Source organism: Giraffa tippelskirchi, chromosome 3 (assembly GCF_054371585.1).
Source record: "Giraffa tippelskirchi isolate mGirTip1 chromosome 3, T2T-mGirTip1v1.2.pri, whole genome shotgun sequence".
Classification (NCBI taxonomy): Eukaryota; Metazoa; Chordata; class Mammalia; order Artiodactyla; family Giraffidae; genus Giraffa; species Giraffa tippelskirchi.
This window is the reverse complement of record NC_137277.1, coordinates 98,753,711-98,777,817: the sequence shown is the minus strand read 5'-3', so window position 1 is coordinate 98,777,817 and position 24,107 is coordinate 98,753,711. Positions and strand designations below refer to the sequence as shown.

The 24,107-nt window shown below is 34.5% G+C and overlaps 1 protein-coding gene across 8 annotated transcripts in view; it reads right to left on the bottom strand.

Annotated features, from left to right (window-relative positions):
* BAZ2B (bromodomain adjacent to zinc finger domain 2B) overlaps positions 1 to 24,107 on the bottom strand; it is a 414,086-nt gene that overhangs the window by 143,410 nt on the left and 246,569 nt on the right. For all 8 annotated transcript variants that reach the window (XM_081582778.1, XM_081582779.1, XM_081582781.1 and 5 more), the window contains exon 5: positions 17,410 to 17,556. In XM_081582778.1, coding sequence (XP_081438904.1) covers positions 17,410 to 17,554 — 145 coding nt within the window. In that variant the 5' untranslated portion in view covers positions 17,555 to 17,556. The remainder of the gene's footprint in view (positions 1 to 17,409; positions 17,557 to 24,107) is intronic.

Here is a 24,107-nt window from a genome sequence, read left to right as displayed (position 1 = left end):
GTCATCAAAGAGATCAGAGTGTACTCTCATTGACTGATATAAGCCCTAAATTCTTCATTGAAATAACACTGTATTTTCATTTAAGTAGTAAGATTTAAACAGATGATTATATCAAGTATATCTTACATCAACCAGCCTTCAAGGTAAAAAATTCTGATTGAAGGTTGAGGTCCCACTATTACAAAGCAGTTAGTAGGTCTTATAGGGAAGATACTCCGAGTCTTTACAAGTAAGGCCCACAAATAAAACTGTGAGGGAGGAGGGCAGGGAAGGACACAAATTTGGATGTATTTTCTTAGTCAGCCAATCTTAGTTTTTGTTTATCAAAGCCTAAACAGAAAATCTGTGAATTTGGTACTTTTTATGTAATCAGAATTCTAGACTGCAATTAGCACTAAAATTAAGTCAAAACAAAACAAGAGTCTGCTACTAGAAAAAAAGGGAAATTACTCAAGTATCACTATTTTTAAGAGTATTGCTATGGCATCACAAAGATTATTTAAATTTTTTGGGGGGTGGGGTGGGCGGGCAATAGAATTCTCAAAGACCCAGCTAGTTTCTCTAAAAAAATGAGCCTATATATAACATTAAGAACCATTATTTATTTTCACATGTGATTGCCTGTAAAATCCCCGATTCTCACTAATCGATTCAACTTCTGAAATCACATGTCCTTAATCAACTGCTTATTTATAAGCATACTGTGGTCAGTTACATTTTCTTCTATATTAGTTCTCTTGATAAACAAGATGAACTGAACATTCAGTTTGTAGATTTAAGAATCATTTTTAACTTATATTTATTCTTAAATTATATTTGTCAATTATATATATGTATTAATAGCAGTGATTTAATACAAAAAGTTTTGTGAGGTAAACTCTAAACTATACATTATAAAAACTCAGAACAGATTGAAATTATAAAGGATCAAAAACTGATAGAAATATTTCTACAATAGAAGTTAATTGTTAGCAGGCAGATTCTTAGATGTATAGTCAGAACGTTAATTTTCTTATTGTGAAGAAATAAATGAGCTTAAACCTTGGAGTCTCATGAACCAAAAACATGAGTAATATCTAAATGCAACTGTCACTCTTGCAGCAATAATTAAGAATCAATTTTACACAATTTGATAATAAAAAGGTACTTGTTAAAAAAAATGTATTTAGTTTTTAATTGAAGGTTAACTGCTTTACAGAACTGTGTTGGTTTCTGTCAAACACCAACATGAATCATTCTTTTTCTAACTCTAAAAAATGTGATAGTTAGAAAGAGCTGAATATAAGATTTCAACAAAATATGAGCTTTACTCACTGTAGATTCAAATGGGAAAAAAGGTAGTTTGTACACAGAGTTATATCTATGCTTGACAAAATTACGAAGAGGCTACTTTACTCTATTTTCTTATTCCTTTTTAGAAAACTCCTGGTGAACATAATTAAAGCATAGAAAGTACTCACATGACAATGGAATCTATAGGACCTATTTATTCCTTTTTGATAAGAAAAGGTTCACTTTTGTAGAAGTATTTAGTTTTTGTTTATCAAAGCCTAAACAGAAAATCTGTGAATTTGGTACTTTTTATGTAATCAGAATTCTAGACTGCAATTAGCACTAAAATTAAGTCAAAACAAAACAAGAGTCTGCTACTAGAAAAAAAGGGAAATTACTCAAGTATCACTATTTTTAAGAGTATTGCTATGGCATCACAAAGATTATTTAAATTTTTAGTGATAAAAATTTAATTTTTATTTTTTTAAATAAATTTTTAGTATTTAGTGAAGATCAGGCCCATATTATACTGATTATAGTGATACTATGCATTATTAAGAACACACATTAGAGACTTTCTTTGCTATACATGGATAAAGTTATACCACTGAAGGGAAATATTTTCACACTACATTTAATAATCTTTACTAAATTTTGCCTATATAGCAATATAGAAGTCAGTGATATGAAAAAGTATATCTTTCTCATTAAATGTCTTTGTAATTCTATATATATTAATAATTTAAATATTATTTTTCCACACTTTTTATACAAACAGCTACTAATTACATGTAAAAACCTTCCAGAATTATTCTCTTCTTTATTCAAAAGTTTCTAGTAATTCAGACATTTCATGAACATATTTAAGTTCATATTAAGCACAGGTGCTATGCTTAGTAGTAGCATACAGGATAAATAAGACATAATCCCGAGCCTCAAGGAACTCAATGATTTGAACATAATTTAGGTAGTGTAAGACTTTTTCACACCACGATGTATAAAACAAGTTAGTTAACATTATAATATTATAAGCTGGTATTGTCACATACAGGAATCAGTAACAGATCCCAAATACCTAAAACAATGTCTTGTACAGAGTAGATATATAATAGGTATCTGCTGAATGAATTGATTTATTACTCACTAATAACAGAAGGTACACATGCATGGGACTAATTCCAAAGACTAGGAAGTTGTCTTGAATTTTCATTTAAACTTGCAAGGATCCTTCTTATTAGTTTCCTTTTGTCTTACACTTGGGCAACCTCGAGTCCTAATTTTTTTTAATTACCACTTGGCCTTTTATTTCTCCTTGATTTCATTTAGGCCACATGCTGGATTCTATCACACAAAACTCTACCACTCCAAGATCTTAAACTCTTAAATTTTACTAACCATGGTTTCCACATTTCCATTTCCATATTTCTCAGCATGCCTTTGGTCTCTCTCAGTCTTCTACCACTTGACCCCATCTATCTCCTTCCCTCTCAATCCCATCTCACCATCACTTCTCATTAACCTTGAAAGAAAATTCTTATACTTGTATGTCTACTTCCTCCTCAGTTCTCAGAATCTTGAATACTTTGCCAAGTCTAAGTCTCCCTTCCATTTTGTCTGTAAAGGAACTTAAGTTTTCCTAGCCACTAGATTCCAATAATCTTTGTTCTTCTCACTCTTAATCTGACTCTATAAATCTGGCATATGATTGCCTCTTCCTTATTAAAGCCCATTTTCACCCTTAAGATCCAGGTCATGGAACTATTTTGATATTCTTCTTAACTATATTTTTCAACAGTACTACTGTGTGCCTTATTGGATTTTCTTATATAAATATAAGTAAGATTCCTAAAGATTTTGTCCAACCATCTCCTTGTTCTAATTTTATGCTTTCTTCCTGAGTCATTTCATGTACTTCCATTGTTTTAACTATCAATTCTACACACATGAATTCTAAACTAGGATTTTAGTTCCTTGAGAGCAAAAACTGAATCGCAATCATCTCAATAATCTGAAATACTTGGCGTAATCTGAAATACAAGTATTTAATACATGTTTTACATTATTATATTTTTGGTCACATTATTTCTATAGACCCTCCATGCTTATATAACATACTCTTTGACTTCTTTTGCCTTTTATAATCTTAATTATCTTTTCATAATAATTTCAAGAAAATATACTCCAAGAAGTATCCCTGAATCTCCCAGATAGATACGTTTTGGGCCCTCTTTGAACATTCATGATCATTCACAATCTTTTATCATACCATCACTAGGGTATAAAGGGTATAAGGTTATAAAGGAATGAGCCATTTCTTAATCATTTTTACTCTCTACAAAACACTGCAGAAAACAAACTGTTAACAGTTGCAGGGACAATACTTTATAATACCTGCTGTGGATAACTCTAAAAACGGTAGTTTTCAATTCTCTGCTTCTCTCTTCCTTTAAAAAGCTAGAATAACCAGGGGTCATTCTTTAAATGATAAAAATATACCTCACTTTTCACCTCTGTTTCAATTATAAAAAGCATTCACAATGTTATTAAAAGCTCTTTGGGTACTTAGAAGCTGATTTAATGACAGCTATTGCTGTGGCTTTAATCTTCTTATTCAGCAGGGGGTGCTGTTTAGATTACAACCTTGGTTTCATTGTCAGGTTTCATAGCTCAGTTGGTAAAGAATCCGCCTGCAAAGCAGGAGACCCCTGTTCAATTCCTGCGTGGGGAAGATCCTCTGGAGAAGGGATAGGCTACCCACTCCAGTATTCTTGGGCTTCCCTTGTGGTTCAGCTGGTAAAGAATCCACCAGCAATGTGGGAGACCTGGGTTCGATTCCTAGGTTGGGAAGATCCCCTGGAGAAGGGAAAGGCTACCCACTCCAGTATTCTGGCCTGGAGAATTCCATGGACTGTATAGTCCATGGGGTCGCAGAGTCGGATGATTTTCACTTTCACTTTTTCATTGTCAGAACAATGTCCTTAACAGTTGGAGAAGTCCAACTGTCTTGAAACATCAAGCTACTGTTCACAAGGAGATTTCTAATCATAGACTGGAGAAGGCTAAGTGAACTCTGCAACTACATTTTTTAAAAAGTATATACTGTATTAACAAAAAAAAAACAGCATCTTCCTATAGGAAAGAAAATTCTACACAAGTCAAACTGACTCCATTAAATTTATGAGTACAAAATAAAGTTATTTGAATATTAGAATGCTTTACTTTTGGAGAAGTAATTTTTCTACATTAATAAACCTATAATCAGAAGATCCTCCCAAATAAAAACCTGGCATGATTAACTCTCAAATTTTGCTCAGAGGACACAATTGAAAACTGATAAATTACATCATAAAATGAAAATAGTTTTAGAAGACCATAATTATTCTTTTTTACAGATACTAACATTCAAGCACAGTTTCAATATTATGAATGCAACTTTTTTTGTTTTCCATTTTAACTGATAAGCAAAAATGTGAACTTACTGCATAATGAAAATTAATATACATCTCTAATACCTAAATTGTTTACATTATAATAAGCTGACTACTTTTTAGCACAGCTTTACAGATTTTACTAGCCAATCTATCTATAAGTGATTAAAGCAGCTACAGAAATGCCAACGTCTCAGGAACAGTGCATGTTAACTTCAAGTGCCTTTATTAATATCAAATGAACTTCACATAACAATACAATAAGGGCTTTTCCCCCCACAGGAACAAAATTACATAAATATCATACTAATATCTTGAACCTATACTATGAGTGAACAAAATCTCCTACCAATCAGGAAAAGTCTAGATAACAAATTAAAACAAAATGATTATAAGGAATAAGTATGCTTAAAGCATCTAATCTTTTTTTAAAAAAATCAAGAAGACCATTTATTATGATAGAATTCCACATATGCTTCTTTTTGTGTGCTACAAATGTCTTTGTCATTGCTACACAAACTTATTGCAACATGTATTCTCTTATCTCTAGTTCTTTAAACTGTTAGCACATTTTACAGCATTGCAAAATCAGTGTCAAGTATGCAACCTTCAAAATATGTTTAAATGTCACAAATCGTAGCACAAATAAAGGTTACAAGAGTACTTAAACACTAGTAATAACTGAATGTAATAAAGTGAAATTACTGTAAATTAAAGAAATGCTCAAATTATTTGCCCATATATTAAAAATACTAAACATATTAATGTTTAAATATTCTGAAACTCACAATGTACAAATTCTGCTAACTTGAACTTTGATTCAAGAACAAACAGAAAGAATTTTATAGTTAATGGTGACAAGACATTCCCCCACCAATAATTTTCATTTTATTTGTTTATTGTTACAACTTTTTCAGTAGTTAACCTTTATATTTTAACATTAAAAAAGCATGGTATGGAAATAAAGTCTTTCTTTTTATTTTTAAGTATTTGTTTTGAGATTGTTTTAGACTCACAAGAGTTGCATAAAATAGTACAGGGTTCCAACCTCCCCTTATGTTAACATTTTATATGATAAAAACTAATTTTCAAAGCCAAGAAAATGACCCTGGTTAATTAATTAATTTATTCAGATCTCATTGGTTTTTCCACTAGTGTCCTTTTTCTGTGCTAAGATCCAATCCAGGATCTCACTTTGCATTTAGTTACTGTATCTCCTTAATTTTCTCTAATTTGAAACAGTTTCTCAGTCTTGTCTTTCATGACCTTGATACTTTCGAGTACTAGTCAGGTGCTTTGTAGATGGATCTCAGTGTGGGTTTGTCTGATGTTTTCTCATGATTAGAAGAGGTTAAACATGATTGGGAAGAGTACCCAATGTTTCCTGCTCAACACAACATACCTGGGGTCCATGATATTGCTATGTGGTACTGGTGACATTAACTTTGACCACTTGGTTAAGTTGGTATCTGCCAGGATTCAATATAAAGTTACTAATTTCCTTTCAGACAGTCTTTTATTAGAAAAAAATCATTAAAAGTCTAGGTAGCCTTGGGAACAAAAGCTACTACTCTATATAACAATGAACCTGGTGAACAAGCTTTTGATTCAGTTCACTCAATGATGTATCAATCCCCAGGCAAATAACTATTTTTAAAAGACAGAAGTAGCTGCTCCTCCGGAAAAAGAGTATTTTTTGTTAGATCTAATGAAAGAATTTAAAGTTCACAGATTAAAATACTAAAATTATATTATATTTATATATTCCTATATTCAAACATCGGAGAAGGCAATGGCACCCCACTCCAGTACTCTTGCCTAGAAAATCCCATGGACGGAGGAGCCTGGTAGGCTACAGTCCATGGGGTCGCTACGAGTCGGACACGACTGAGCGACTTCACTTTCACTTTTCCCTTTCATGCACTGGAGAAGGAAATGGCAACCCACTCCAGTGTTCTTGCCTGGAGAATCCCAGGGACGGCGGAGCCTGGTGGGCTGCCGTCCATGGGGTCGCACAGAGTCGGACACGACTGAAGCTACTTAGCAGCATATTCAAACATAGATGCACTTTATTTTTATAATGAATTATAAAAAACGTTAATTATAAAAAAGTCTCAATTCTAAAATCTTATTTTACTTATGCTTCAATAAATAAGTCAGTTTTCCCATAATAAACAAAAATTACTAAAAGCAGCTTTGAAAAACACATTTCTTTCATTGCTACATTAATTGGTTGCAACATGTCTTTAAACTCCTGTCTCCAGTCCTTTAAACTAGAAGCATATTTTACAGCATTGCAAAATCAGCTTCTAGTATACAACCAGAAAAGTACAGCTAATCATCAAAAACACTAGTGCATTCAATAGAGGTCATATATTAATTTGCTACGGTAGCCATAAAAAGTACCCTCAAACTGAGTGGCTTAGAACAACAGAAATTTATTGTCTCAGTTCTGGAGGCTACAAAATTCCAAAAGCAAGGTGTGGGCAAGGCCATGCCCCTGAAGATGCTAATGAAGAATCTGTTTCATTATTCTCTCCTAACTCTGGTACCTCAGGCATATTTCCTATGTCTTCAGATGGGCTTCTTTCTGTATACATCTATGTCTGACCTTCCCCTTTAATAAAGACACCAGTAATTGTGGTTTATGGCATTGATGCACTTGAAACTAAGGTGGAGTTAATATTTTGAAAACAAGGTGATTTGTTCTGCTGGCTTAATGAACACTTTACTGTTACTCTTCTGCACTGAACTTTGCATTTTTCTAGGAAGAGGTGAATTTGTCCAAGGAAAAAATATTCCATAGTGTATGGGAAAAACAGTTGTCTGTAGTATTGATGTAATGTCACTTTCTCATATGATCACGGTTTAAAGGAATATCTTGGTTAAATATATATTGGTTAGATGTGTAAATGCTCATATCATTAGCACACATTAAATGGTTTTACACATAGTTTCCAGGGGTGGGTTAAGAGTGGCTTGTGAAGCAACTGGAAGCGAATGGTGACACAGAGACTATCCAGGGAAGACTTGGTGATAAGGGTCTCTCATAAAGAGAGCAAGGGAGAGAGATTGTGTAACAGTTATTGTTATAGACTCATGGCATAGAAAAATATTTTCCAGAATTATGAATTAATTAACAGCCTAGAATTATTTTTTCATATTTATGAACTATATAATGACTGCAATGCATTTTGCATAGCTTTCATTTCTTCAAAATTGCTGCTTTCTAAAATTCTCGTTTTCACATTTTGTTGGGGAACCCAACTACTGATCAGTAGAGTTTCACCCAAGAAATAGCAATAGTTGGACATTTTTAAATTTTTCCATATTGCTTTTTTTCTTGTTATATTTATATTTGACTTTGAAGGATTGCTTATGCTTGTGTCACTGCAAGCAATCAGTACCCAGTCATCGTGTAACACATAATGATACTCTTTGTATAACAAAGCCTGAATTTTTACCAACCCCAAGAGTTAGGTGTCTCCCTCCTAATCCATTCATCTATACCATGGCCTTTTCTCTTCACACTCAGCAGATTTATAAGGTTATTTGCCTTTAGTGAGTTCACTTTCTTATAGTATGAAATGATGAAGGTTGATAAAAGGAGAGATTACATTGTTTTAAAAAATCAATAATAAAGAACAGGAAAGCAAAGCTAAAAGAAACAGCAGCTCTAACTTATTTCTCTGTGAGAGTCTCAGGTCTCCTTAAGTGTTCTCCTGTTTTGGCTCTTCAAATGCAGCCTAAGCTAAAATGAAGAGGTATGGTAGATGCTGTTACACATATGTACAGTTCCCAAAGACCCCAGTAGGGTAAAGACCAAAAGGAAGCAAAACTAAAAGAAGATAAAACAGGAGAGCTAGGTTCAATCCCTGGTTTGGGAATATTCCCTGGAGGAGGGAATGGCAACCCACTCCAGTATTGTTGACTAGAGAATCCCATGGACAGAGAAAGCCTGGTGGGCTACAGTCCATGGGGTCGCAAAGAGTCAGACACGGCTGAGTGACTTTCACTCACTCACTTAAGAACCCAATTTCCAAAGACATCACATTCTGAAGAACAGGGGATTAGGATTCCAATATATCTTTTTTTGAGAGAAAAGAAACAATTATATCTATAACCTTCGGTTCATTTTTAAAACTACTTAATTGATTGTATGGCTTTTCTTTACTAATTTACTGCTAAAATTCTAATTAAAACTCCAAAGTTCTATCCATAAAGGTTATGTAAAATATATTTCAAAAATACCTGGTGCCTTGTGATCAAACCCTACATTAAATAAATCTACTGAAAAGGAAAAAAAAGCTAGATAGTGAACATTACAGGGTCTTTATTTGTGACTTACAGATGTCTAGAATAGAGACAACTAAAAAAGAAAACTGTTATAATAGTTCATATAAGTACTCAAAGAGACTGAAATGAAAATCTGGCTTAATCCCCAAACCCTCAAGAACAGACCTATCTCATTCTCTTGACAATTCTCTACTGACAGTAAACATAAGTTCCATCTTTTAAATAAGAATTTTTAATTAATAATTTCATTTATTCAATGCCTCTTCAGTAAGGTCAACTCATCTTTTAAGATTCTTTACCCTGAGGCTTATAATGCCCATCTCCAACTAAAATCTGCAGTTATTTGGTATTATCAGAGTATAGCATGCTGCTGCTGCTGCTTAGTCACTCAGTCATGTCTGACTGCAACCCCATGGACTGTAGCCCATCAGGCTCCTCTGTCCATGGGGATTCTCCAGGCAAGAGTACTGGAGTGAGTTGCCATTTCTTTCTCCAGGGGATTTTTCTGACCCGAGTAGAGCATAATATAGCCTAGAAAACATTAGAGTAAATTTATCATCTAATTTACAAATCCTACTTCTGCAATTTTATCTCTCTTTCCCTCTCTTTCTTCAACAATTGTTTCTTAAGCGCATATTTTGTGCCTGGCACTGACTGGATACACACTGACAAAAGAACACTGTATGGTCCCTGCCTTTTAAATGTAGAAGGGACAAACAAGTAAAACAACACCAAATCTATGATTATAAATTGTGAAGAGTACTATGGAGGAAATTACTAGGTGTAAAAACAGATAATAGAAATTACCCAGACACTATGAACTAATTAATGCTTCAGGATATTTAACCTGAGACAAAGCATGAGAATCAGCTTATGTAATTCTTCTTAGACAAAGACAGAACACATTTGAGACCTTGTACAGTTCCTCTAAGACAAAGAGAGAACATGTTTGAGACCTTAAGTTGGGATTAGATGGTGGAGGATGTATCAGTTATTAATAAATTGAAAAGTACAAAACAATCAACTCAAAATGCCTAAGTGAAAAGGTAAATGTATTAATTCACATAACAAAAAAGCATTTGGGAGATGCTTTAGATAAAGAAGGTTGGTTGAAAGTTTACTAGGATTTAATTTCTCTTTCCTCTCTTGGCTCTATTTCCTCAAGATAGGCCCTTCCTTTTAGGTTTATGGAACAAAAAGGTTATACTTCCTCACAAGTACCAATAAAAATCTTACAGTGGAATCTCTTTGCCTTTGATTAGTCTCATGTGCTTTCCTTAATCAATCACGTAACTATCATTATATAGGAAATATGATGTTTGAATTAGCTAGATTGTGTCACACATGCCATCCCAGGAGTCTGAGGTAAAAAGGTTTTTTAAAAAGAAAGTGATTCATTTTGGGGGTGACAACTTCAGGTAATGAGGGAGTAGTAGTGAAGTGGTCACATAAATCATCCACAGAAAATGATTATAAAAATTTGATTGAAAACAACAAAAATAAGATACTAAAAAGCAGAGAAAAGCCAGGAGAAATTTTAATCTGGAAAAATTGGTAAAAAGAAGGGGTAAGAAGTATGACTTTGTTGCTTTCTGGTCCCATAATGCTGTCTAAACTTCACAGCTTTAACTACAGAAAACAGTGGAAGATGAAACAACAGGATTATCAACTAAAGGTGCCAGAGGTCAGACTCCAGGCTAAGAAAACATCAGGAAACCAGGAAATTTAAAGGGGAAATCTTGGCAATGATCAAACTACAGAAAGAATGTGACTCAAATTCAGAGCTTAAACTTTCCAAATGTCTAACTACAAGTACTGTGTACCGAGCACCACAAAACAGCAAGCAGAGAACGTAGAGAAAGACAGAGCTCCACACAGCAGATATGTTCAGTTTGATGTATTTCTTAATTGAGTGCATACCTTCACCATGATCAGCTTAGACAGCAGAAAGCCTGAGGTGTCAGAGAGCAGAGTCCAAAGCTGGCAGAGCAGCTGGAAATCACGGGCTAATCTTACAAGCAAGGAAACCACAAAGAGAAAGAGATGTATCTCTGCCAAGTACATGGCTGACCCAACAATTCTCACAGGCACAGAGGAGACCCACTAGGGCCAGTCTGAAAAAATGGCAGTGGGAAGCCAAAACACAGAGCACAGATTATCATTAGTACATTTTTTAACCACAATAAAACTAAAATGGACATCACTTTAAAATTGTAAATGTCAAATTACTGACTTTTAAACATCAGTGAAAGAAGAATTCACAGAGGAAAATAGAAAATAATTTCACTAGAATGATAATGAAATGAATATATATCAAAATTTGTGAGATGCAGCTATAGTTGGAAAGGGAAAGTTTTAGCATTAAGTGCATGTATGAGAAAATGAGAAAAGTCTAACATAAATAATCTAAGTTTTCCCTTTAAGAAATTAGAAGAAAGAAGGAGGAAATCACACACATTTGAAAAACAAGGAAATAAATAACAAAGGTAAAAAATCAATGAAACATAAAACAGAATATTGAAAAAAAATCAATGAAACCAAAATCTAGTGTCAAAAAGGTTGATAAAGTTGATAAAGCTCTAAAGGAAAAAAGGCACAAATCATTACTATAATTATAAAAGAGAAGATATAACTACAAATCCTATAGAGTCAAGGATAAGGTACTATTTGGAACAACTCTGTACCTATAATACAACTTAGATGATATGGGCAAAATGTGAAAGACATCAACTACCAAAGGTCACCCACAAAGAAAATGATAAATCTGAATAGTTTTATACTTATATTTTTAAAGGTGAACTCCTAGGAATTCACTGGTAGTCCAGGAGTTAGGGCTCTATGCTCTCCCTGCTGAGGGTCAGGATTCAACTCTTGGTTGAACCAAAAAAAAAAAATCCCACAAGTTGTACAGTTCGGCCAAAAAAAAAAAAAAAAAAAGTTGAACTCCTGATTTAATATCTTCCGATAACAACACTGGGCTTTCCAGGTGGCTCAGTGGTAAAGAATATACCTGCCAATGCAGGAGATGCAGGAGACAGGTTCAATCCTTGGGTTGGGAAGATCCCCTAGAAGAGAACATGACAACCCATTCTAATATTCTTGCCTAGAAAAATCACATGGACAGAGGGGTATGGCGGGTTACAGTCCATGGGGTTGCAAAGAGTCCTACATGACTGACCAACCAAGCACACACAAACTCAACATTAAACCAAACAAAAAATAACAATCTTCCAAGACTAGATGACTTCAGAGTAGATTCCAGGAAACTTTTAGGGAAGAAATGCTATCAATTTGATACAAATTCTTCCCTAAAAAAGGTTTCAAGAAGCAAAGACTGGTCAATTGTGTCAATTCTTCCCAAGGGTTTAGTGAGATGAGGACAGAAAAAATGGCATTGCTGTGGATTGACATACACATAAAAGATGAGGAAAAGGGGAAAGATGGGAGATACTTAGTGCAGACTTTTATACTAATGGATATGATCCAATAAATAGAGACAAATTAATGATACTGTATAGGAGGATGGGCATGCTTGAAAAGTCTTTTAGCAATTTTTATAAAGGAATTGATAAGTATTTATTATTGTGACAGTTAAGAGCCAACATATAGATACCAAGAGGGGAAGGCGGGTGGGATGAATTGAGAGATTGGGATTGACATATATACACTAATATGTATAAAACAGATAACTAATGAGAACATACTGTATAGCACACAGACTTGCACTCTTCTCCCAGTTATCCAAGTCACGTCAGGGCTTCTCTCTCCCTTGCTCAAACACTACTTTGCCCAAATTCAGTCATGATATCCCGTAACAATCTGCTTCCAATATATCTCTGGAATCTTGTTTCTTTCTCCAACTCCAATAATTCCTAATATTGGCCTTTATTATTTCTCACTCAGATAAATTAAGCACTTTCTAATGATCTTTGCCTCAGACCATCCTGATCCTCTATATGCTGCTAGAGCTATCATTTTCAAAGCATTAAAATTTTTCTACTTAATCAACTATGAATAAAAATAAAGTTTATAGTTTACTAGGCCCCTACTCTATGTCAGGCATCATCTCATCTATCCTTATAAAACGGGTAGCATATTTATTTTATATTTGAGATAACTGAAGTTTAGAAATGGGTGAATAATTTATCCAAATTCACATAGCTAATAAGTGGATAAGCCAAGATTCAGTTTCAGGGCCTTTCAATTGCAAAGTCCTTGCTTTTAATCAATACATCCTTCTGTCTAAACTCCTAAGCATGGCGCGTGAAGTTCTAAATGATCTGACCTTAACCTACTCCCCAGCTTGACCTCCTGTCCCGCTGTTCCACTTAACCATAGCACATATTGGCTATCCGTTCTCTCCCTATTCCTTACTAATAACCTCTGTTTTCTTCAGGATGGCAATATGCTCAGCTAAAAACTAATTTTCCTGGTCTTCCCGGAAGCTGAGATTACCATTCATACAATTCTGACAAAAGAGATGTCAAGTGGAAATCTCTGGAGGGGGTTTCTGGGAAAGCTCTTTAAAAGGAGTCGAAGTAATCAGACATACAACTTTTTCCCTCTTCTACTCCATCTTCTTCCTTCTTGGAAACCAGTACTGTAGGTGGATCAGCCTTCTAACAGCCATGAGACAGACATTGAGCATGAAAGTCCCATAGGTCAGAAGACAGGATATATCTAATAAAATTAGGAGCAAGTCTGTGATGGTACTGCCCACCTCAGAACTGTTAACCTAAAGACTAGTACATTTATTTGACCTGTGTTCCTACTCATAGTTAATTGTTGTTAACTATGTTAATCATTGTTAACATTGCCATTCATTGACACATACCCTACACTGAGGCCTTACTGATCAATTTGCAATTTCCTCAATATACCATGATATGGCACACTTCTACAGAGGTAGGCCTGCAATTAAGATACATGTGTAATTCAGTCACTAACTTTAAAAGTAGGCATACTCCAGCTTTAATGCATGAAGTTTAGGCAGTTTCTCAGTTTTATATATTCAACATTTTACAAGTCTTTGTTTGAAGGGTTCTAACTCAACAAATGGATTGAAATCCACTGATCTATAGCATAGTTTAATCACTGAAATTTCTCAAAGTTCTACGCTTTTTTTTCATTAGGCCAAATGATCATCAATCTCAAATCCACTCTGTAAAGTTTAATTTTGGAACTCTACTACTATTCTTTCAGCTTTTGTTCAGAGATAATATGGGAAATAATGTTTGAATACCTATAAAACTGGCATATAGGATACTGTGTATCCCATGGTCTTTTATACAAAGGGTCTGGTGATATATACCCCAAACCACTCAGGTGAAGTAAAGGTTTGTTTTTCTTTGAGGAACTGACACATTGACTAGCGCTAGTATGTGAGCTACATAGCCCACTATTTTTTTTTTTATTTTATTCTTAGCAGCTAGCTTTTTGTCCAATGTCTGTGGCTTCCTCCAGCTAATATTTTTATACTTTTTAAAGTCTATCTTTTGATATTTTAGTTAATTGTTTTGTTTATTGTGCCAATGTATTTATTGAAAGCTATCCCATATTATTGTTTAGAAGTAGGCAAGTTTTTTTTTTTAATTATATTTTAAAGGGAAAAGAAATATAGCTTCTTGACCAATAAGACCCTCTATATGCAGATAGCCTTAGATTAATCAATCTTTGTTGCAGTGCAATTTTCTATCCAAGTTATTGCAATAAAATTAAAGGTGTGTTGTGAGAGACAGTCCTTCATGGTCCCTGCATGTTGTTGCTGGGCATGCCAAGAATGCAAGGTCTTGACCACTCTTTAAACCTGGGCAGTTTCTCAGGACTGCAGTGAGTAATCTTGATGGATGAGGTGACATTTCCTTCCAGACAAAGAGTGGGTGTGGTTTTATTTACTACAAAAGCAGCAGGTTGCTAAACTAAGCATTCCTTAGCTGTGATACAAATCCACTAAATGTGCAAAATTCAACTAAGTTTCTCCGTGTTGCCCCTGTGGGACTTGGGATACCTGGGGAATCAATGCCAACATGACTATTTGCTATGCCATAGTCATAAGATCTCTGACCAAGGAGTCTCAAGTCTTCTGCCAGCATCATAATAGTAATAGGCTAACTTGTAGGTAGGTATAATCAAAGACCCTGACAAGATGTTGATTTAAAAGAAATTAGTTGATTATTCAAACTTGGAAAGCAGGTTTGAATTAAATCCTTTGTAACTCACAGGAATTCCTATAGACATATCATTAATGAAGATGACAGAGAAAGGTCAATTAAAATAACCATTTAAAACAACAATGTCCTCAAAGGGACCATTAAAGAACTGGTGAGGTATTGACATTTTAAAGATGAAAATTCTGTTTTGTTGTCTCTATAAATCAAGAACATGGAGGAAATTCAACCTGTTTAAGATAAAGAAGGCAGGCCCATTATCACTTTATACTTTTACTTTTAAAAGGAGAGAATTATCAGATACTGAATAGGCTGAAAATAACAAACAGGTAAGAGAAGACAGGAAGATTTGATAAACTGAATTATGTAGGACAACTGAGCATTTTCCATACATTATAAGTCTCTACTTTAAAAATAAACCACAACACTGTGAAAGTTAAAAATAGAAAAAAAATTTTTCTTAGAAAGTGAAAAAAACTCATGCTGTAGGTACTAAAAGTATACTGTGTTAATTAATAAGTGATATATCCCAGAATAAATACAGAAATAAATTATAGCTTCATTCAATGCAAGCATCTGCACATAAAAACTCTACAAGATATTCTACTGGCAAATAAATGATAAAAATTAAATCCTTTATAGATGAGGAAATTTCTAATGTTATTCAATAACTGAGCATACTCTGCCTTTCTGCAACTCCCAACTACCATTACCAAAAAAATAGCATTCAATGTGTGACTACTCAGAATTGTAAGCAATTCAAATGCCACTAATTCAGAAAGCTACATGAGAAATAGCTGATAGCAAAGTGTCCAGAACACTCAAGGCTCTGCACTCAAGGACTGAAAACTTCAACACTGAAAAAAGGACATTTCCCTAGAAACATTATATATTTTAAATATTAACTCACAAGTAAACACAAAGTAAGACAGCAGATTGGAAGAACACAAAGAAAGGAGTTGGCAACAAAGGAAAGGAGAAGAGTTACAAAAAAAACATAAAAGAATAATTACAAAAGTACAGCTATATGTTATCATTTAGACAAAGAAACTTAAGGTAAAATGCCAATTGTGGTATCACTATTTTTGAACACAGCATATCACAACATTATTTTACATATAGCCATCATTTTATACACAAGGGAAATGTGGAAGTTGCTAAATAACCTAGACTGTACAGGGTTCAGGAGAACTGGAATTTTATTCATTTACTTTTTCAATGTAATGTTATATTGTTTTAGTTACTTCACAATTTTTAAGAAGATGTTAGAAAGTTGTTCTGATAAAATGACAAAACAAAATCCTTGTCATACCACTGACTGGAAATAAATCAGATAATTCAACAAATATATATTTGACAATTTGCGAAGGTATTCTGTCGGCAAACATTCCATATTGATGTATTTTATTCACCCAAAATCATAAACTAATTTTGGAAAAGTGAAATATCATTTAGTTCTAATGCTTATACACATGAAATAATCTATAAATAATTATATATATAAGATTAAAAATTTTCCTAGTGATAAAGGAAAGAGTTGATCAACTTTAGGTTAAAAAACAAAAAAGAGAATATATTCTACTTAATATCCAAACATGTTTGGGCAAAAAGTGATTTTGAAGGGTGAAAAATACCTTTTACATAAAACTAAAATTGAGGCTATTTTCATTTCTGAAATAAAGTTCCTTTAGCAATATAACCTTTGCTCATGTTTAAGAAAAACTTGTCAAATATCTTTAAATATTTTTCAAAATATTTAAAACTTTAAAAATATTTTTCATCAAATAAATGATATGTTTTAGTATGTATCTTATGAACTAGGGTAGTTGAGGTTTGGTGAAGGTCATTTAAAATACTGGAAGCAAATTTAGGGCAAAGAGGTCCATGGCATTGAGCCCTAATCTTACCATTCTTACCATCCAGGTTTCTCTTGTATTTCTTTACTCTCTCACGAGCCTATTGTTTTAAAAGATTTTTCATGTATTAATTTATTAATTAAAATGGTCCAAGTAAGATATTATAATGAAACTCTTAAAAAGAGCTTCTAAAAATCACAGAAAACATGAAATAAGCAGTGCTACTCCAGTGTGCTGATAAAATCCAGAAAAAACAGAGGCTACAAGTTTAACCTAGCAACAGGCCAAAGGAGGTAGAGAAAACATTTTATTCAAAGTTCAATAAAACACTATGAATGCAAACTAGTAAAAGGATGGCATGCTAAAATTGAGTTAATAAACAGTATTCACCACATGGGTTGATTGTAGAGCTAAGTGAAGCAGCTCCAGTGGAAAGGCCGCCTTTTGAAACTGATGAAGCCACAGAAGGTATAGAGGATGAAGTTGGTGTAGTAGAGGAGGCTGTTGAGGATGGTAACCTTTCTCCAGACTCCATATCTATGGGAAGGAGGCAAATGTTAATTTTCAGTATTAAATAGTAGAATTATGCAAAAGAATTAAATATACTTAAAATAAGTCAACCTTCTAGGAATACTTTTTTAAAATATGAAAATAAGTTTAGATAGAAATACATGTTCCTCAGAAAGATAAAATATAGAGTAAATAAAAACAATGTAAATTAAAATACTAGTTTATAAGGTAAGCTTAATACTAAGCATAACAAACCAAAACACTTGTAGAATATTCTTATATAAAAAAATTAGTCATTTGAATATAGTAACTTCATACAACTATGTGTTGCCATAATCTTAGGAAAATAAGCATATTAACTTTTCATTCTTCTTAAATCACCTCATTTATTCACTTACAGCATAATACTCCTATTAGCTTAATGAATCAAGAAAATATGACCAAATTATAGTGAAATGTAACCCTGTCTTCTAAACCCAAATAGCAACATACTTCTAGGTCTTAAGCATCCATGAATCTGATCTGGTAATCCCCAATACAGTGAGTCCCCCCAAAAACACAAATACATTTTAGAGTTTATCCTAGAGTCTAGTTTGAACTATGGTCTCAAAATGGCTTTAGTATGATCCATTTATAATGACTTGACATCTAAGCATTTTTATTAATTTGTTTAACTATTTTGGGTACTATTTACATTGATCTTATTATAGTAGTTTATGTTGATATTAAAATCTAGACTGGAAATGAATGAAGGAGTCAAAAGCTAACAACTTACAATTATAAAACAAATATGTCATAGGATGTAATGGACTGCATAGGGACTATTCTCAATCATATTTTATTGTACATTTGAAAGTTGCTAAGAAAATAGAGGAGAAACAACCTCAGATATGCAGATGATACCATTCTAATGGCAGAAAGCAAAGAGGAACTAAACAGCCTCTTGATGAGAGTGAAGGAGGAGACTGCAAGAGCTGGCTTAAAACTCAATTTTAGAAAAAGTTAGATCATGCCATCCGGTCCCGTTATTTCATGGCAAATAGAAAGGGAAAAGGTGGAAGCAGTGTCAGATTTCCTCTTCTTGGGCTCTAAAATCACTGTGGATGGTGTCGGCAGCCATGAAACCAGAAGGCGACTGCTTCTCAGCAGGAAAGCTATGATAAACCTAGACAGCGTGTTGAAAAGCAGAGACATCACTCTGCCAACAAAGGTCCATATAGTCAAGCTTATAGTCTTCCCAGTGGTCACGTATGGTTGTGAGAGCTGGACCCTAAAGAGGGCAGAATGCCAAAGAATTGATGCCTTTGAACTGTGGTGTTGGAGAAGATACCTGGAAGTCCCCTGGACAGCAGGGAGGTCAAACCAGTCAATCTTAAGGGAAATCAACTCTGAATACTCATTGGAAGGACTGATTCTGAAGTTAAAGCTCCAGTATTTTGGTCACCAGATGCAAACAGCTGACTCACTGGAAAAGTCCCTGATGCTGGCAAAAATTTAGGGCAGAAGGAGAAGAGGGCATCAGTGGATGACATGGCTGAATGGCATCATCGATGCAATGGACATGAACTTGGGAAAACTTCAGGAGATGGTAAGGGACAGGGAGAGGGACTGCTACAGTCCATGGGGTCACAAGGCATTGGCCACAACTTGGGCAACTGAACAACAGCAAGAAGAAAATAGATCTTAAAAGTTCTCATCACATGGAAAAATATTTATAACTGTGTGGTAAGGGTATTAACTCAACTTACCATGGTGTTCATTTCACACTAATACAAATATTGAATCATTATATGTACACCTGAAACTAATATAATGTTATATGTCAGTTATATCTTAATTTTTTTTAAATCTAGAATAGGTTATGGTCATTTTAATATTCTGCATACACTAATACCACAATTAAACAAGGAAACTCTGAAGTTCACAGTTGCTTAAATGAGTACACATATACAAGAAGAGGCAAAAAAAAAATACTATTCACACATCAACCACGTGTGAACTTTTATTATTTAAAAAATCTAACCATAGAAAGATTTTTGTATGGAATTCTATAACCGATTTACATAATTACTACATATTTTCTAAAAAATCAATTTGATTTCATTTAAAACTATTGGCCAATTAACATGTGAAAAGATGCTCATCATTGCTAATTATTAGAGAGATGCGTATCAAAACTACAATCAGGTACTACCTCACACCAGTCAGAATGGCATCATTAAAAGTCTGCAAATAACAAATGCTGGAGAATATGTGGATAAAAGGGAACTTTCCAATACTACTGGTGGAAATGTAAATTAGTGCAGCCTCTAAGGAAAATAGTACAGAGGTTATTCATACAACTGAAAATAGAGTTGCCATATGATTCCAGCAATCCTAGTCCTGGATGTATATCCAGACAAAACTATAATTTGAAAAGATACAAGCACCACTGTGTTCATACTAGGACAAAACCAATAGCCAAGACATGGAAACAACCTAAATGTCTATCAACAGGTGATTAAAGTATTCCACACGATGGAACAAAACTCAGCCATAAAAAGAATGAAATAATTCCATTTGCAGAAACATGGATGGACCTAGAGATTATCAAACTAAGTGAAGTAAATCAGACAGAGAAAGACAAATATCAGGTGATATCACTAATATGTAGAATCTAAAATATGACATACATGAACATATCCACAAAACTCAAACAGACTCACAGACATAAAGAATATTCTTATGGTTGCCAAGGGTTGGGGGTGAATGGGAAGGATGAGTTGGGAGTTTGCGATTGGGAGATACAAACTATTATATAAATACACATACATACACACACATACAAATACATAATGCAAACTATTACATATATACATATATATTATACATGTATATATAGATGTGTAATGGATAAACAACAAGGTCCTACTGCAAAGCATAAAGAACTATATTCAATATCCTATAATAAACTATAAAAGCAAAGAACATGAAAAAGAAATACACATGTATAACTGAATCATTTTGCTGTACAGCAGAAATTAACACAACATTGCAAATCAAGTATACTTAAATTTAGAAAGGTAAAATAAAACACTAGCCAATTATAATAATGCAAGATTAATGTTTAAATTATTGAATCCATATGGTATGTATATGATTTTTCTAAGATAGATACATAGGGTAAAAGAAATCTCAGGTTGACACAATAGCATCATTAATCAGGCAATTTCAGTAAGTTTTCCAGTCATACACAATTCAAAAACTTCTCTTTATATTCTGACATTGCTGTCAATCACCTCCATAGAAAATGGTACTGCTATAACTAGTAGGTATCACTACAAACAAGGCTAGTGGAGTGAGTACCTAAAAGATAATATTGTTGAAAGTGCTGCACTCAATATGCCAGCAAATTTGGAAAACTCAGCAGTGATCACAGGACTGGAAAAGGTCAGTTTTCATTTCAGTCCCAAAGAAAGGCAATGTCAAAGAATGCTCAAACTACCATACAACTGCACTCATCTCACACGTTAGCAAAGTAATGCTCAAAATTCTCCAAGCCAGGCTTCAACAGTACGTAAACTGTGAACTTCCAGATTTCAAGCTAGATTTAGAAAAGGCAGAGGAATCAGAAATTAAATTGCTAACATCCATTTGATCATCAAAAAAGCAAGAGAGTTCCAGAAAAAAAATCTATTTGTGCTTCACTGACTACGCCAAAGCCTTTGACTATGTGGATCACAAAAAACTGTGGAAAATTCTTCAAGAGATGGAAATACCAGACCATCTGACCTGTCTGCTGAGAAATCTGTATGTAGGTCAAGAAGCAACAGTTAGAACTGGACATGGAACAACAGAGTGGTTCCAAATTGGGAAAGGAGTATGTCAAGGCTGTATGCTGTCACTCTGCTTATTTAACTTATATTCAGAGTATATGATGAGAAATGCTGGACTGGATAAAGCACAAGTTGGAATCAAGATTGCTGGGAGAAATATCAATAACCTCAGACATGCAGATGACACCACCCTTATGGTAGAAAGTGAAGAACTAAAGAGCCTCTTAAATGAAAGTAAAGAGGGGAGTGAAAAAGTTGGCTTAAAGCTCTACATTCAGAAAACTAAGATCATGGCATCCGGTCCGATCAGTTCATAGCAATCAGATGGGGAAACAGTGGAAACAGTGGCAGACTTTACTTTGGGGGGCTCCAAAATCACTGCAGATGGTGATTGCAGCCATGATATTAAAAGACGCTTACTCCTTGGAAGAAAAGTTATGACCAATCTAGACAGCTTATTAAAAAGCAGAGATGTTATTTTGCCAGCAAAGGTCCATCTAGCCAAAGCTATGGTTTTTCCAGTAGTCATGTATGGATGTGAAAGTTGGACTATAAAGAAAGCTGAGCGCTGAAGAATGGATGCTTTTGAACTGTGGTGTTGGAGGAGACTCTTGAGAGTCCCTTGGACTGCAAGGAGATCCAACCAGTCCATCCCAAAGGAAATCAGTCCTGAATATTATTGGAAGGACTGATGTTGAAGCTGAAACTCCAATACTTTGGCCACCTGATGTGAAGAACTGACTCATTTGAAAGACCCTGATGCTGGGAAAGATTGAAGGCGGGAGAAGGGGACGACAGAGGATGAGATGGTTGCATGGTATCACCGACTCAATGGACATGAGTTTGAGTACACTCCAGGAACTGGTGATGGACAGGGAGGCCTGGCATGCTGCAGTTCATGGGGTTGCAAAGAGTCAGACATGACTGAGCAACTGAACTGAAGTGACTGATAAATAGTAGGCTCATAAAGATTTTTTCTTTCTCTTTATCAGCATTCAATATGGAAAGGCATAGTTGGTTCTGATGGCTACATGGAACTAATGCTTAAAAGGTAAGTTTTAGGGCATCAGTTACTAATAAGCTTTGAGACATATGGCAGTTTGACAGCAAGGTACATGGCTGATAACTTCCTCTACAAACTATCTTCACCGACAAGTCAAGGTATGTGACATAGTGATTCAATATTTCTATATACTACAAAATGATCACACCATGGTAAGTCTAGTTACCACCTGTCATCAAACAAAGATATTACAATATTATTGACTATATTCCCCATGCTGTACATTTCGTTCTTGTGACTGATTCACTTTGTAACTAGAAGTTTGTAAATGCATTATTTTTAAAAAATAATGAAAGGGTTTTTTTTTAAAATTCCCTTTGCACTCTACAGCAAAAGTAATTTGGGACATAAAATAGGTAAGCACTCTAGCTGAGTACCTGGCATATAAGAGCTCAATGAATAAAAGTCATTACTTGTCATAGGATAATAGCTTATGAGCTCCAGGCATGTATCTTTCTGTTGATGTAACTTCACTCAAGACTAAAACAAGGAATACCCAGAAGGCATAATCAGCAACCTCTTACATATTGCTCATTTAGATCACTCTTCCTGAAAATATTTGTTAAAATAAAAAACATATGTATATTAATATTTGAATCTCCCAATCCACTTTTGTGACTCTATTGTATAGAATTAAAGCACAAATAGTTTCTTTTCATAACGCTGTTCAAAATGAAATAAAGTTGAAACCTGGTTGTACGCAGGAGCGGAACCAGAGCTCGCAGCATGAGGCTGGGCTCTTGTTCAGTTTCAGTGAAAGTGCAAGTTTCTCTTCTATTCCCATTCATTCAAGCGGGAAAAGTTTCTGTGCTCAATTGCTCGGTTGTGCCCGACTCCCTGCAACCCTGTGGACCATAGCTCGCCAGGGCCCTCTGTCCATGGGATTCTCCAGGCAAGAAGACTGGAGTGGTTTGCCATTTCCTACTCCAGGGGATCTTCCTGACCCAGGGATCAAACCTGACTCTCCTACATTGACAGGTGGATTCTTTTACCATTGAGTCACCAGGAAAACCCGGGAAAAATTTATCTCTTTTTTAAAAATCATGCTTATGTAGTCATTTGCCTTAGAAGTTCTATTATATACATTATTCATGTATTAATTTATTTCAACTGTTTTAATTTTAGATATATACTTCGGCTGCTGCTGCTGCTGCTAAGTCGCTTCAGTCGTGTCCGACTCTGTGCGACCCCATAGACGGCAGCCCACCAGGCTCCCCCGTCCCTGGGATTCTCCAGGCAAGAACGCTGGATTGGGTTGCCATTTCCTTCTCCAATGCTTCTAGCCAGTATGATCTCCTAGGTGGCTGAGTATTCTTCTCATATGTGAAGTACTCTTCTCTTATACTGGCTTAGGGTGAAAGTTTTTTTTCTAATGTTTTAATAGGTTATTTCTTAGTTTCAGTAACCCAAAATTTGGCCAACTATTCCATGTTTATCTTATAGATATCTTTCTTTTCATTTTAAAGAAATTTAACAAATTCACTCTAGCCTTGGTTACCCCAGACAGAAGATTTTAAGTTATATGCTTGAATTAACAAGGACTGGCTTTTCAAGTTTTCCTTTTTAAGTTAAATATTATTGAATTCAGATTTTATTTACTATTGTCCCTTGCTGAGCACAAGCAAAACTGGAAAGAATCCTAGCCATCAACTTGAAAGTTAAAGAGGAGGAAGGCAATATCTCTGTAATAGTGAATAATC